This window comes from Eublepharis macularius, chromosome 9, assembly GCF_028583425.1.
Source record: "Eublepharis macularius isolate TG4126 chromosome 9, MPM_Emac_v1.0, whole genome shotgun sequence".
NCBI classification, from domain to species: Eukaryota; Metazoa; Chordata; class Lepidosauria; order Squamata; family Eublepharidae; genus Eublepharis; species Eublepharis macularius.
The window spans coordinates 59874186-59891266 of NC_072798.1; the positions used below are offsets into that span (position 1 = coordinate 59874186).

A 17081-nucleotide genomic window follows, 5' to 3' on the forward strand; every position below is an offset into this window, starting at 1 on the left:
GTTCCCAGCCTCAGTACGCTTCTGATAGGGTTCCCTCTCGTTAGCCCCCCCCCCCCATGCAGCACGTCAGGTGCCCCAGTGGCGGAATAGGTTGAACGGGAGGTACCTTTTGTGGGCTGGCGTCCCTAGAAACCAAAGGCCCGGCTCTATATTTCAAATGCCTACAAAGGCATCGCTGCGGGCTCACGCTCTTCCCAATAGATCACGTAGCTTTCCCGAGCATCTTCGATTTTAAGCCCGCTCGGCCCCAGCCATTCCTGTTCCCCAACGAATGGCTCCAGGGCCCGCAAGGGGGCGCCGTCGGGAGGAGGCAGTGAAGCGAGCGGTTGCTCTTTCCGCCGCTCTTGCCTGGCTTACCCTTCGCCGCTTCTCTTTTCCCCGCAGGAGGCTTCTGTGGGCGGCAAGCAGCGCGCTGGAAGAGCCGAGAAGCGGCATCGGTTAACGAGTTCCGGCGGTTCTTCCCGGGAGCCTTCCTCCGCTCGCCGCCATGGGGCTGTCTTTGGGGCAGCAGGCGCTGCTCTCCGTCGTGTTGGTGCTTTGCGTGTTTGTGGTGATGCCCAGGATGTTTGCGGGAGGCGGCGGCGGCGGCAAGACCCCGCGCGCTGTTAAGGGCTCCCCCGGCCGCCCCGATCCTTATCAGCAGCGCCCCGGTATGGTTTCCACGCTGCCCCTTTCCCGCCGTTCCTCTCGGGACCCCAGGGAGGCCCAGGGCAACTGGCGAGCTTTGAGGCTGCCTTTATGTTCCATAACCCCACCTTGTATTTCTTTTTCAGGGTCTTTAAAAACAGTTTATTTCAAAGCGTAGCATATATGGATAACTTGAGTTGTGGAGAGAGCAGCCCCTAGTGGCTTGTTAGTGCTTAAGAGTTTCAAGAGTTGGTCTGACGGTGGGAGGCTCCTGAGGGACAGCCGTGTTGGTCTGCTGCGGGCGGGGGCTTAGAGCATCTCAACGCACCCTTGCACTTCTGTATTTCTTTGAAAGGGCTTGTCTCTAGAATTTAGTGATAATTTACTTAGAAGTCTCATGTTGTGTGGTCTTATTGAAAGATAAGTTCCTTTTCATTACTGTGAGGTACAATTTGTAATGTGTAGTAGATCTGTTAAAAGTAGACAGAATGAGACTTGTAGCTAAATGGTTTTAAAAATTATACCAAACTTCATTACCATTGGAAAATTAAATCAGAAACACTTTTTTGTTTGTTCTATCAAACATCCCTTGGGGGGATTAAACATTAAAAATTCAACATTTCCTTTTGGAGCTGATAAATTATGACTGATTGGGTAACAGATACTAGTATAAAGCAATTGGAAGCTTCTCCAGTGTGGCTGAAAAGAGTGTTCTGGTGTGTCCTAGAGTATCTGTTAGGTCTCTTAGATCTTTCTGTATTATAGTCTGGCATCTTACAGCAGCTGTAGATATGGCAAGGAAAATAGGGTGGAAGTGCCTCATGCGTTTTATATAACATGAAGTGGATCTTCTGGTCTGGTAAGGATATATGAGCTGTCTGTGTATCAAGAACTTTGTAAAAGGAAGAGTAACAACTTTTTGGATATTACAGAGAAAAATGAAAACAGGAAACATGAGGCATTTCATACTCTTCCATTGTATCTTTAAAAACCTAGATTGCTGTTATTATTAATACTGAAATAAATTTATATATAAGATTTTTTCCCCGCTCTTACCACTCATTTTAGTCCAGATTGTTGGGTGTTCTGTTTAACATCTCATACACCTGTAATAACCCTTGCGCTGTTGCATCGTCTCTTGCATCAGTGTTAATACTGTCTGACTGTTATCCCTCTTTGTTCCCTTCTTGTGCTCTCCATGCTCTGACTTGGCGTTGCTGTCTAAGTCTGCACAGAATTGAAAACACTCATAGGCTGTGAACCTGTTCAGTGATCTATGGATTCTAGGATTATACCAATGCAATGGACTATTATTTTTAAAGTATTACAAAATGACAACTTGGTATTTACAATTAAATTCCTGTGCTGAAAGTTTCATTCATACAATGAATTATTGTATGAATAACTTTTTGTATGAATAATTATTGTATGAATAACTTACTTTTTTGAGTAAGCACAGGTGCTTCTCAACTAATCTTTGTGCTGTGAGTTTAATACCATCATGAACATAGTATAAGCAGCACCACAGCTGTTTGAAGTAGCAATGTTTATTCCAGGTTTACTGGATGTGAAACAGAGGTAAAGCCTGCATTTTTAAATCCTACATTCAAAAGCTAATGAACTTGGAGAGGTTATTCAAGATAGTGTACTTTTTAATTTTTGTCATTTATGGTCCGCCTTTCTCTCTGAGACCCAAGGTGGATTACACAGTATGAGATTAGTACAATCAGTATCAAGTACATTTTAATATAGCATCAAGGACATTTCCATAAACAATGACATAGGGTAAATAGATACAAGTTTAAAAGACATAGTTATTAGCAAGAATCCAATACCAAGTAGGAAAAATACTGAAGCAGGACATAATCAATTCTAGGACTAACATTAGACAACATGGAGCACTAGTGATACATAGGAGTACATATTTAAAGCAGCAGATAATATGTAAGTCAATATAGTGATGAAATCTGTGGTTCCTAACTTATTAGCGAAGCATCTGAGACCCCATCCCTACAATACAGCCCTCCTATTTGAGTAAAAAGCATTTTTGAATAGTTGGTTTTGCATCGTTTACGAAAAGCTACACAGAGAAGTCATGTGAAAATATCCTAGAGTTGTCATCTGCTCTGTTTTCAAGATAGAGAGTGGGTCTCAGTTCTTTTTGTGGCCATGAGAACTAGACGGAAGACAGAGATTGCTAAACTGAAATAACTGTTGTATGCATAGAACATAGATGTCACTTTTGCCCATCAGTTGGGCAAAACTTTTTTCTCAGCACTCAGACTACAAGGTATTGTTGCTGTTACAATGTGATTATTTCCCCCAGATAGCAGGGCCATGTGACTGAATAATGTTTTATTGGCATTGATTGGATATGGCCTGTAATACCCTTGCTGACGAGTAACAGAGTCGTGTGCCTGCCATAATGTGTCCCAGGCTGTACAGCTCAGCACGCACATGAGAGTTAAAACAGTAATTTTAAGGTAGACTTTGGAGAAGCTGTTTGCTAGTTTCATTCTGTCAGCCTGTCCGTAATGGCAATGAAACAGAAGGGACAATGGCTAGAACGCTGATGGCGGGAAAACTCAGAGCAAGACTGATCAAATAGCATTCATATTAGAACCTGTTCTGTGGCAGTAATGGCAAACAGGCAATATTTCTCCACCAGCATTGTGAATGCGCTTACTGGTCCAGACAAGCTGTCCCATGCAGTTCAGGAGCTCTTGTGTCATAGTCCCAGGGAACTGGACCCTGATCACACAGTGGCTCACTGTGATCAATTTGCTGTTTACTTTCCAGACAAAATTGCCCAGATCCACTCTAGATTAGATGCTGATGTGGATGCATATTCAGATGATATATCTTTGACATTTGTTGCATTTATATGGATACCTTTCAGCTTGTGTTGCCCAAGGATGTGGACAAGATCCTTACAGAGGGAGGCCTAACACCTGTGGTCTTGCCCCTTGCACCTCCTGGCTGATAAAAGTTGCTAGTAGGGGACTGGCTGACTGGGTAAGGGGATTGGCAAATGCTTCCTTGAGAGTAGGAGTTGTACTGCCTATGCAAAGATTAGACCTGTATTTAAAAAGCCTCCCTTATGCCCTACTGTGTTAGAGAACTTTCAGTCAATCTCCAATCCTCCATTTTTGGGCAAGGTAGTAGAGTGGGTGGTTGCTTCTCAGCTCCAAGGGCTCTTGGAATAGACTGAGTTTCTGGACACGTTTCAGTCTGTCTTCAGGACAGGACAGGAACAGAGACTGCTTTGGTTGCCTTGGATGATGACCTTCATTGAGAACTAGACCCTGCTAGTTCTACTAGATCTCTCAATGGTCTTTAATACTATCTCCCATAGTATCATACTGAGCCACCGCTTGACTCTGGGACTAAGGGGTACTGTGTTACGGTGGTTTAAGCCCTAGCTGAGAGGTCAGTCTCAGAAGGTGGTGCTGGGGGATTCCTGCTCTGTCTCTTGGCCTGTGGGATTCCACAAGATTTGATCTTATCCCCGTGCTACTTAATATCTGTATGAAACCACTGGGAGAGGTTGTAGTGTCACCAGTATGCTGATGATACCCAGCTCTACCTCCCCCCCCCCCACCTAATTATAAGGATGCTGTTGATGCTTGAACCAGAAGGATTTGACTCCAGTGGCACTTTAGAGACCAACAGAATTTTCAGTGTCAGCTTTTAAGAGTCAGAGCTGATTTGACTCCAGTGGCACTTTAGAGACCAACAGAATTTTTCGTGTCAGCTTTTAAGAGTCAGAGCTCCCTTCTTTAGAGCTCTAACTCACAAAAGCTTACACTGTGAAAATCTTGTTGGTCTCTAAGATGCCGCTCAACTGCAGACCAACACAGCTACTCACCTGTGTTTGAACCAGTGCTTGGAGTCAGTAATGGGTTGAATGAGAGTGAACAACCTGAAACTATTCTGATAAAACAGAGGTTTTTCAGGTAAGTAGGAAAGCAGACCAGGAACTTGAGATCTGCCCTACTTTGGATGGGGTTATACTTCCCTTGAAAAGCCAGGTTTGAAATTTGGGAATGCTGCTCAACACAGCAGTCACCTTAGAAAACCAGGTGGCTTTAGTGTTTCAGAGTGTGCCAGCTGCAACCATTCATGACTCAGTCAGATCTAGCCACAGTGACCCATGCCTTAGTTACATCTAGACTGGGCTATTGTAATGCCCTCTACTTAGGGCTACCCTTGAAGAGTGTTCAAAAGCTTTCAGCTAGTGCAGAATGCTGTCACAAGACTGCTGCTTTGGATCGGCTATTAGAAGCATGTGGCTTTGATACTACAGCAATTACACTTGCTACCAATCTGCTCTCAAGTAACATTCAAGGTGTTGGTTTTGGCCTCTAAAGCCCTACATGGCTCTGGATTGGGATATCTGCTCCCATATATTTCTGCATAGAAATTAAGATCACAGGGAGAGGCCCTCCTGACTGTGCTATCTGCTAAAGAAGCTCACCTGGTAGGTACATGAGAGAGTGCCTTTTCAGTGGCAGTCCCACTATTATGGAATGTATTCTAGGAAGGTATGCTTGGCCCCCTCATTGCTGATCTTTAGAAGCAGCTGAAGAAGTTTTCATTTAGGGCCAGGGCCGGCTCTACGGTTGCCGGCGCCCAGGGCAACCAAAGACCAGCCACTTGCGTGCGCGCTCCCAGCACTGCATGATGACGTCACTTCTGTGACGTTATCACACTGGGCAGCCCCCACAGCAAGCCGGCTGTCTCAGCATGCTGCAGAGTTGGCAGCAGCAGCGCGGGTGGGTGGGAGGCTACCCGCGCCATTCACCTGCCCTGCGGGACGGGGTGGCCAGCTTGCCGTGTGCCCCCTGTCCTGCGGGGCAGGTGAATGGCACGGGAAGCCTCACAGCTACCCGCACTGCCTTTCGCCTGTCCCGCAGGACAGGGGGTGTGCAGCAAGCGTGCCCCCTGTCCTGCCACCCACGCGCTACCGGAGCTGGCAGCTGCGCCCTGCGCCGCCTCTTTGGTGGCGCCGGGGCAGACTGCCCTCCCTGCCCCCCCGTCGATCCGGGCCTGTTTAGGGCTGCTTTTAATTAACTTTGTTTCTGTGTTCATTGGCAGTCTTAAACTGTGCTTTTAAACTTTGTTTTCATTTGTTTGATGGTTTTTATTTGTGTTGTAACCTACCTTGAGTTCCTGCATGGTAAAAAGACAACCAAGAAAAGTTTTAAATAAATAAAATAAACATTTAAACATAACTTTGAGACTACCATCTTCATTCCTCCCCCCACCCCCAGTCCCTCTTTGTAGACAGAGCACTTGCTTGTATATCAGAGTAGTTTTTCTCATTTCTTTTTTTAGAAGGGGAATATTTGTTCTTTCAGCAAATGTTCATCTTTTTTTCCTTAACAATTTGTTGTGTATTGAGCTTTGTCCTGGGATTTCAGGTGTATTCCAAAGTAGCTAAAATGCTTGTAGGAATATAGTGGTTAGACAATGAGCTGTGATCCATAAGGTTTCTAGTTCACTTCAGCCACAAACTCATTCTTAGGCAAGTGTTCTCTCTTAGCACCTTAGATGGAGTTTTTGGATAATACTGCTCTCTTTTATTATTTTTGCTATAGCTCGTTAAGTTGCTAGTGCCTCTGCAAACCCCCTTATTCTTAGGTCTTCTTAACAGTTTCTTTTGTATCTTCTGCTCAACAGATTCAGGCCACCTCAGAATCATCTAGAGCCTTTTTAGCAATGACCCTGGGGTTCAGAGTAGCTTTTTGGAGGAAGTCCAGAAAGTCCCTACCTTATTGGCCTTCACAAAACAATGTGAGACAGTCTCCTTAGGACAGCCTTAGTGGGCTGAGATAAATTGGATCAGGTTCTTCTATGTATAGTTTGTATTTGTTTCTTGTGCTAATTTTATGGCTGTTTTTATTACAACTTTTGTTATATTATGTAGACTTGTGTTTAAATGGGCTGATCATTAGTCATGCTGAATGACAGAGAAACAGTATAAATTTATAAATAAAAATAAATGCCAAGTCTATACAGCGGTAGAAGCAGGCAATCCAGATGAAAGTCTCAGTCTTTATCATTTAGACTAGACTGTCTCTAAATCCTAAAAATATTTATTTTGTAGGTGAATCAGAGAGAATTCTCCAGTCCCACATGAATTCAGGAAATTCTGAAAGTAAAACCTATCAGAGCATCCAGCAGATGAGAAATGCAATGGAAAAGGAGCTGAAGACTGAGCGGGCTAGGGGAAATGGCAAAGACTTTGCTTTAACACTCATGCCCTTGTATGCTATTGGTGTGGGTATTTTTGCCTTATACAAATTTTTAAAGGTAAATGTTAATTATATTGCTGTTAAATGAAAATGGATGGCTTACCTGTGTACAGTTGGAGTTTGTTCTGTAATATGGATGTTATAACTATGCTGCCTCAATAAATTACTTGACAGTGGTTGTATGAGGGAGAATCTTAATTTTTACTCATACTTTTAAAAAATCTTGTAGAATTTTAAGTTTCAGAAAGCATATTCTGTTTTTCTACAAAATGTAAATGTTCTGGGGCCGTACAATGTAATACAACATAGTCTCACCTGCTTTTTAGATCAAACTTGGGATGACAAATATTTAAGAATATTTCTCCTTGACTTTGCAGCCTGTTACCCAAAAAAGATGAGACATAACATGGTTACAATTGTGTACTGTTAAATGAAGAGTTAAGCTAATGGCGAATATTCACAAAGGTATTAGCAGTCAAATGAGCAAATCAGTTATAGCAGGGATCCTTTATTCTTCATAATTGAACGGGGGTGGGTTTGGGGCAGGGCGGACCCACACTGAAAGTGCTCATAGCTCCCCAAATATCAGAGGGATGAAGAAAAAAGGTTACTAGTTTAAATCTGATCTATGTTGAAGGAGAGTCACCTGGACCTTCCTCCATCAATTAACAAACAAATTGTAAAAAAATGTTTCACAAATGTCTTCTAATTTGGATAGATCCTGAGTAGCATGTTTATGAAACACTAGGTTTAAGTTTTGATAACATCTCTGCCTGTTAAGGATTTCTTACCATAGTTATTTCTGCCTCTGCATTGGTGGTTTGTTCATTATCTTGCTAGCTCTATGCACTAGAGCCTGTGTGGTGTAATGGCTAGTGCCAACTAGGATCTCAGCAACCAAAGTTCAATTCCCCACCCTGCCATGGAAGCTTGCTCCGTGACCCTGGGCCTGTAACACACTCTTACCCTAACCTACCTCACAAGTTTGACGTGAGGGGGAATATGGAGGAGAATGATGTAAGCCACTTCAGGTCAGCAATGGGGAAAAAGACAGGGTATCAATGAAGTAAAATTTTTTAAAGCTGCTGCTGTGCTTTTATCGTTCTCTCAGAAAGGAGTGAATTTCCACTGTATGGGATGGCTTCTTTTGTACCATACTGGCTGAGTGCCTGGTACAACTACTGCAAACAGGCTGAAAATGGGTAAAAAACAGCAGTGAATAGTTGCACAATGAGAACAGTATGAACAATATTCTACATGGGAGTAGCCTTGAAAACAAAGTAACAAAACTTATTCAAACAAAAAACAAATGGCTAGAAGATGTTTCCCATGTTTGTGAGAAGCATGCATTTTCCCAAGAAATAAAAAGGTGACAGAACATATAACAAAAAGATTCTGAAATCAGCCATTGCGGTAATTATTCTGCTTCTGTCACCTTTTGTTTTATAAAGGGCTATATGAGTGGCTGTGTAGTGGAACAGAGGACTCATTCTGAAGCACTTAATAAATATGCCAAAATTATTGTGGCCATATGAAAGAGTGGGGAGGGATTGTATGCCTTGCAGTTTATATTGTCAAGGACAATATAATATCCTTTAGTGCCTCTTCCCAGCTTTGTCTGGTATGTTAACTGCAGCACTTCCTTGAAAGACATGGTTTAGCCTCAGTTATCTGTGATTTAATTACCTCCTGGCTGGACTATTATAAAGTGAGTCTGTCATTGAAGACTGTTTTAGAAACTTCAAATGAATTAGAACATGGGCAGCTAGGCTGTTGGCAGGTGTAACTTATTTAGTCCATATTTTACTAGTTTTAAAAGACTTTTGCTTGCTAATTGGTTGCTTTGAAACATAATTTATAGTGCTAATTATTACGTATAAAGCCATGCATAACATGAGACCAGGTATCTAGAAGACCATGTTCTCTCACATGACCCTATCTGCTAATTGACATCAGCAGGGGCCTTGCAATGTGTGCCCCTGTAGCCTTGAAATGCATCACAGATAAGGCCTTTTCTGTTGTACTGCTAACACTTTTGGATTTCTCTCCTTACTGATGCTTGCCCAGTGTCAAATCTCTAATCTTTTAAGTGCAGGTAAAGATTGCTTAATTCTTTAAGATTTTCATACATTTTCCCTGTATCTGATTTTGTTGTTATATTCCCATTTCTCCAGAGCTGATTTTCTTTGAGCTATATGTTATACCTCTAGTTTGTATTCTGTTTATGGATCCTGTTCTAAATTTAATTATTAAAAGGAGCCTTGGGTACTAGAAAGTGGAGATTTAATTTACCAGAATACCAAATTGTGCACTTGATACACTTGCACAAGCATGACTTGATGGAAAAGATGTTCATATCCCATACTAATTAATGGTTAATTGGGGGGGGGGGCGCTCTGCTACCACAAAAAATGTATAAAGTTATTCAGTTACACATGAAAGAACACCAGATTATTTAAAAGATTAATATTCTTAGGAAATAGGATTTGTAACATTTATAGCTTTACTAGGCAGACTACTTTACAGCTTGGTTACCTTGTGAATAGCTTGGATTGGTGCTAGTTTAGTCACATTGAAGTCAGGGAGATTGAAAACTTAATCAGGTAGGGCAAGGAAGGTTTGACATGATGTCATGGATAAAATATTGTTACCTCAGGTATTAAACTCCAAAACATTAGACTATATATTTTTTTAAAAAATTAAAGCATTTATTAAAATTGATTTTAACTTCTTATAAACAAGGATAACATTAAAGAAAAACAACAATAACATTAAAGATAACAGTAAAACCAGCTGCTGCAAGGTACAATATTGAAATTCCTGTTATATGTCTGTTGAGTGAATAACTCAGGTTATCTGTGGATTCTTTCAGTGTTACACGAGATTGAAAGCTTTATTTTGTTGATTGTTCAAGAGGATAAGATATATCATGATAAACCAAACTATTGAATATGTTGTTTGCGCATGTCATTTGTTGTTGTGTGAAGTCCGACTAAGGATATATAGTCATGAGTGTTCATATGAAATTTTCATAAAATCATGGTTTGGTACACTGGATTTTTTGGTTGTATGTCATTTATGTTCAATGGAGGGGAGCCATTTTCCTGTGAAATCTGTTGTTCTGGGGTATATTTCAGCTTGAAGGAGGCCATCTGTGATTTTCTCTAATGTGGTCTCAACATTACACTATAATCAAAACAAATTATGAAAGTGAAGAAACATTCTTGTTAAGGTTTGGATACTCTTAATATTTAAAATGATAGTAATTTTGTTTTTATGTTGTAGATGAAATCTCAAGAAGAAAGTTTATTCACAAGAGAAAAAATTACAGAAGATAAAACAAAAGAAACAGGTAGTAATTAGTGCAAATACTTTCTCACCATCTGGTTTGCACATGCTTTTATAAAATGTATCATAGCTAGCAGAATATTCTAGTTTGTTAAAGTATATCAAAGAAATACTATGGTTGACTTGGGTACAAAGCAGTATTCTTTGTAAGAGCATTATGAGCATCTAACTTGGACATCTTAGAAATACTCACTAATTACCATGAAGAAATTGGATTTGTTGAGATAACCCCTTTTAAACATTTTTAAAATTTTGAAATAAATCTGTTTTGTAATAAACTGGACACATGCTGAAGTATTTGCTATTCAGGTGCTCATCTGCTTGATTTTATTGGGGATGAATTGGCTTAAATTGCTGTATGTGTCATCATAATTACATTGTAAGCTGTGCTATAAGAGTCATCTTACAAGAAAAATCTACACCATTACTGAAAGTGCACGTAAATCACATCACATCAGCTTAAAAGCATAGTTGCTTTGTTAGATTGTCTCTAGCAAAATAAATGTACGTACTATCTAGGTACAAAATGAAGAAAAACATTCTTAGGATTGTGATAATGTGAATTAATCTCTTGGTACCTATTTGGTTTCCATCCAGTCATATCTTTCTATTCCAATCCTGCATCTTTAAACAGAACAGGGGAATTGATCATTTTTCTTCTATAAAAGTATGGATGGCTTTTCAAATGTTTTTTTCCCCAACTTATAGCACAGTTCTGAACATAATTATTTAAGATAATGAGGCTTATTCCCTTGCAAGTGTGTGTAGAGGCCAAACTACACATTTGGGTTTTTAAAGGATCAGATCCAGAACCCCTGCAGATGTGAGGAATGGCTTGTAAAAAATAAAGGAGAGCCCAAATGGTCTTAGGACACTGCCACAGGGAGAAGAAGGACTCCTGCCTCCTACCTGCAAGCCATTTTCCTACAATGAAACAGCACTGGGTGATATTATAACTCCATTTTTCATGCTCCATGTGCACAGAATATTTCATGTGGAGCAGCAAAAATGAGGACATAACTCCCTCCCCTGCTCTGTTTCTGCACTGAAAAAACATTTTGGAGTGAGGCCCTTCCTCTCCCTGCAGTGGCATTCTGAGTCCGTTTGAGCTGTCCTTTATTTTTAAAAAGCCATTCACAGCAGCTGCTGTGTGGTTGTAGGGAACTCAGTCCTGACTCTTCCAAAACCTGAACATGTAGTTCAGCCCTAAGACTACAGCCCTGGAAAGTTTTAACCTTGTTGTATTACAGGTTTCTAGAAAAGAGTATGTATATGTTAAAATGTATGTGCATGCTCAAACACAATTGCCTTCTATATTTGCACTGCTGCTTTTTCAAGTATTTCTTTTCATTTGTAGAATGCCAGCTTTTAGAGCTAGAGCAACATCTGGCACAGACAGAGAAAATGTTAAATTCTTTATTGACTCAGTTAGATCCACTTTCAAGCTGGTGAGTACATCTAGGACAACTTAATACTTGACTTAAATAGTATTATCAACTGCATTAATGGTGAGAGAGTTATGATCATGCATTTGTGAATGTGGACAGAAGAGCCACGATTCACATTAGAATGTGAACTGCTTGTTCTCACTATATAAGAAGCGAGACGGTAATTGAAGTTTTACTGAAGTTTTTACATTCACTTGAAGTTTCTCAGCACTCTTCACAAATCTCCCAGGTGATACACTATCTTATAAGGCTAGACAAACCTAGATGGTGTTATTAATGCTTTCATACCTAGACTTTCAGGCACCTGGGATTTTTTTAGCCTGCTGAAAAATACATGACACCAGTTAAAACTCTGATTAATACTGACAACTAAGTAAATGGCAGAGTAAAGGTCCCACGGGCACATTTTAGTTCTTTTTGTATGGTTGTGTCTTGAAGTAGAGCAGAACATTGATGGACACGGCTGCTTTTGCCCAGCTGAGTTTGTGCCATATTTTTCTGGACAGGATTTTGTTTGATGCAATTTGGAACTTCTTAATCTGGATCCTGAACAGCTGGCAGCATGTTCCTACTTTAATGTGACTAGAAATAGCTTCTGGTGATTGGCAGCAGGTTGAAGCATAGTTCCAGAGTGTGTCTGACCGGTAAAAGTGTTCTCATAAGAATGTATCATATAGGCAATACATGAGTTTTCAGTCTATTGGCACTGAGACACTGAGTTAAAGATGGCATTCTAACTTAATTATAGCAATATATGTGATTATTCCTAGAGCCAGAAACTGTTGTTGGTGGCAACTGTTTAATTTTCAAGCTGTTTCTTATCTTTCATTCCAGTATTAATGCTTTGGCTTCTGAACAGAAAGATGAAATAATGGTACAACTTGAGTCCATTAGAAAGCTGATGAAAGAAAGTGGATTAGACAAATCAGCAGTGAAATCAAAAGGTGCATATTTGTTTGGTATTTTAAAGTATTATTCAAATTAACTCTTGCTTGGTACTTGGATTTTAAGAGTTTTATGGTTTATGTTTGTAATGATGACAACATATTGTTGTTGAAACAGTAGCATTTGGTGAGATGTAATGACACCAAACTGGTACAGCATAGATATACCAATGTGATGTAGCAGTTAGTGTTAGACTAAGACTGGGAAGACCCAGGTTCAAATCCCACTCAGCTGCGAAGGGTAACTTTGAGCCAGTAATTCTCAGCCTAACTCCCTAGGTTATTATGAGCAAAAATGGAGGAGGGAACCCTATGTAATGCCCTGAACTCTTTGGGGGAATGGCAGGAAAATAACATAACAGATAAGAAACATGTCCTTCATGTACTGGAGCTCCATTCTTTCTTAAAGAAAGTACTTACTGTGTGTGCATAAATATCTTGCCTTCATTCATTTTAAAGAGAATGACCTGCATGCTCATTAATTTGTGCTTGTGAGTTGGTTTGCTACGCTGAATTAAATGAGGATGCTGTTCTTGGTGGGTAAGCTCAAAGCAAGCAGCAGACTACCACTACTTCATCCCTTACTAACTGTACTCATTGGGTATTATCTGCACATTTTCCCGTCACTGCAAAATAAGGACTCTGACTTATGGCTATTAGAGAAGTCAAAGGACTCAAAGCATACTTCAATGCAATACACTATCATATATAGTAAAGCTGCTTGCCTATACATTTTTGACAGCAATTCTGTTTTAATTGTGGAAGTTTATAAAAACACTGAATCTGATTACAATTTAAATCTCAATTTTGTTTTTGTAAATTAAGATATCAGCCATATGTGTCAAGAGAAACTTGAAGATCTTATTCATTCATTCAGTGAACATTGTGAGGAAGAGGTGGATGAAGGTAATGATGAAAGCTTTGGACATGAAGTGCTATATGGAGAGAATGAGGAACATTGTGAGGAAGAGGAACATGAACACTGTGACCATGAGCTCTTACTTAGTCCAAAGAAGATAGAAGTTGCTGAAGTAATGAATCAAGACATATTGGAACCGGAGATGGGATTAAGGAGACGTAATAGAAATGAATGAAGCACAGAAAATTATGATGGATTGTTGTACAAACCTAGATGCACTTTTAACTTATTCTGGACTAGACTCACAATTACTGCAATGTGGTTTAAAAACAATATTGTTATGAAGTTTTCTATTATCTTAAATTATTTCTGTATATATTTCATTGGATTTCTCTGTGGTATTTCTCCATATTTTTACAATTATGAAAACTGAGGAATGGCAATAGGGTATGATGTAGTTTAACTTGTTTCATGGTAAACATCTGCAGGCAGGTGTTTGTACATTAGATGTTCCTTCAGTCATAACTTGAGCAAATACAGATTGGCATTCTGCAACTACATTGGCTGGTTGCTTTGGATACTGAATCATAATGTTTCTCCCCCGCTATTCAAGAAGTATTTTCTTTTCTCTTTGTTTGGAACAGTTGATTTATCTTGGAATTGTTTGCATGATTTACTTAATTTTTTTGAGAATCACATTTTTCATTAACCCTTTTCAAAATTTCATTCAGAAGTACTGGAAAATTACTGGATGTAGCGTAAGAGAACAAAAGATGATACATATAAACCAATTCCTACCTATGATAGATATTATATATGAGAATAAAATAGGCTACATATTTATGTTTTGGAACTTCATATAAACTCTTATTTGTCTATGTTTTAAACCCTTCTTAAAGTTTGTAGAATGTGGTAGGCACCAAAACATCAAAGGCACCTTTTGATTTGGGCACTGTAGTTTCTCTGAAGATAGAATCCAATGAAAGATGTTTCTGATTTCATAACATAATTTGTTTTGATAAGCAACAAATCCATATCAAGGGTTAAGAACAAGATTGCTACCTTCTCAACACACCTCTCTAAGCAGCTTGAAGAGCAGATATTAGCAGCTGGTAGTATATATACTCTGAATAGCAAAGTTTGCCTAGTTACACCTTATAGACCAACAAGATTTTGGGGGTATAAGCTTTTGTGACTCAAAGCTTCCTTCATGTGTCATTAGTACTCAGTAAAACACGGTTACCAACAAGCTGGAGAAAGATCCAGAGGAGGTAGCCGTGTTGGTCTGTAGTAGCAAAATAGTAAAGAGCCCGATAGCACCTTTAAGACTAACCAACTTTACTGTAGCATAAGCTTTCGAGAACCACAGTTCTCTTCGTCAGATGCATGTATCTGACGAAGAGAACTGTGGTTCTCGAAAGCTTATGCTATAGTAAAGTTGGTTAGTCTTAAAGGTGCTGCTGGACTCTTTACTATTTAACCTGGAGAAAAAAAGTCCTGTCCTTTTAAAAGAGATTTAATATGTAGAAATGAGCAGGTGAAGCTTTTAATGGGATGTAGAAAAATAACATCTGGTAAATGACATCCTGTTAAAACAGCAGGTAACATAAGCAAAACATGGGTACTGTCTTGACTTTACAATCTGAATTGCAGTGGAGAAGCAGCCCTTATACACAGTTAATAAGTGATTCTTGTTACCTTTTTCTTGAGATTGATCATTAGGGTTAAGGATTTTCCCAGGCACAGTTGCTGATATATATATCTGAATTTTGAGTGGTCGGTTGTGGGTATCTTGTCCAATGATGACAAGATGACAAATTTGGGGCTCTGTTTTCAGCTATGTATTCTGTAAATACACACTGAGATGGACATGGCTCCTAGCAATTTGGTACCTATCCCAGGGTAAAATATTCAGTCCCGGTGATATAAATAGGGAACAAATTAGAGGAGAAAAATTAATTAAGTTGAAAATCCATGTGTTGGAGTGGCTTGCTTATTTGTTAAAATTTCCAATTCACACAGCTACTTAGAACAAAAAAAACCAGATATGTTCTATAAAGTTAAGGCTTGAAGTTAGAGAATGGTAAATAGCATATTGCAAATTCAGCTGTTGAAGTACTTGTGTTTGCCATATATAGTAAACTTTATTTGTGGGGAAACTGAGGAAACAAAAAGTTTTGCTGTGAAGCTTGCTAAACAGCATACATGGAAAAAAATGTATTGTGGGACAAAAAAGAATGAAATGTAGAAATATTCAAGCCTTTGAGCTCTCAGTACAACTGTGTCTGGCTTCATAGCTCTCCCTCCCCGATAAAATTCCCCAGAGCATTGAAATACTTGAAATAAAAAGTTGGCAACTCTTCTTCTGCTCCTTTATGTAGGGATGCCAGCTCAGATTTGGTGGTGGCAAGAGGGAAGGGTGACATAGAGAGGAGTAAACTTCACAGGTTCAAAAGGTTGCCTATGGATATATTCAAAACTGCAAAAAAGTATATTTTAAGATCACTTGCTGCTTTTTATCCCTTGTTATAAGCAGGTTTGGGTAGCATGTTCTGATTAGCTACCAGCTGTAAATAAAGCTTCTTGCCTCATCTTAAGTACAGCAGACATTTTCCTTCACTGTTGTCTTTGTAGCCAGATGACCTCAAGGTGGTGCTGGGATACAAACTGAATTAAGATTCACAAGAAATCACAATTAGTACAAACTGTGGTTTACAAATCAGGTACAAACCCTAGTATGAAGTCCCAGTTTTGCACCAACCAGCAAATGTGGATTTGTGGGGTTATTTAGAATCATAGAGTTGGAAGGGGCCATACAGACCATCTAGTCCAACCCCCTGCCCAGTGCAGGATCAGCCTAAAGCATCTCTGACAAGTATTCATCCAGCCTCTTCTTGAAAACTGCCAGTGAGGGGGAGCTCACCACCTCCCTAGGCAGCTGATTCCACTTTTGAACTCCTCTGACGGTGAAAAAGTTTTTCCTAATATCCAGTCGGTACCTTTGTGCATGTAGTTTTAGCCCATTGCTTCGCGTCCTACCCTCTGCTGCCAACTGGAACAGCTCCCTGCCCTCCTCCAAATGACAGCCTTTCAAATATTTAAAGAGAGCAATCATGTCCCCCCTCAACCTCCTCTTCTCCAAACTAAACGTTCCCAAGGCCCTCAGCCTTTCCTCGTAGGGCTCAGTCTCCAGACCCCTGATCATCCTCGTCGCTCTCCTCTGCCATTCATGTGTCAACCATGGTTTGATCAAACCACATCATATAAGCCACAACTGCATGCAGTTAGAAAGTTGCTACTGGGCAACAATTACAAGTTATATGAAAACCAGTATTAAAATTAAATTGCTGAAATTAGTTCTTCATATCAGTTATGATACTAGGCTCAAGTTGTGAGAAATGCAGAAAGTGACCTAAACATCACAGGAAGGGAGTCTCCTTATGTATTCCATGGTGCTGGCTGTTAAGTATAGCTGATAATAGGAAAAATGTGCAGGTTAGTATAGTTTTAACCATTTTAGTGTGTTCGGAGCAGGCCACTATGTTTACTGAAGCACTATCACTGATACAACCTGGCCCATTACTCAACTTGTCAATGA

At 39.9% G+C, this 17081-nt stretch overlaps 1 protein-coding gene across 1 annotated transcript; it reads left to right on the plus strand.

Moving 5' to 3' along the window:
- The first annotated feature begins 351 nt into the window (after nt 1–351).
- On the plus strand, nt 352–14763 carry CCDC107 (coiled-coil domain containing 107). Its single transcript, XM_054989060.1, has 6 exons — nt 352–650; nt 6737–6942; nt 10170–10236; nt 11590–11680; nt 12515–12624; nt 13450–14763. Exons 1-6 carry the CDS (start codon nt 488–490, stop codon nt 13716–13718), a joined length of 906 nt encoding a protein of 301 aa, XP_054845035.1. The 5' UTR covers nt 352–487; the 3' UTR covers nt 13719–14763.
- The last annotated feature ends 2318 nt before the right edge of the window (nt 14764–17081 follow it).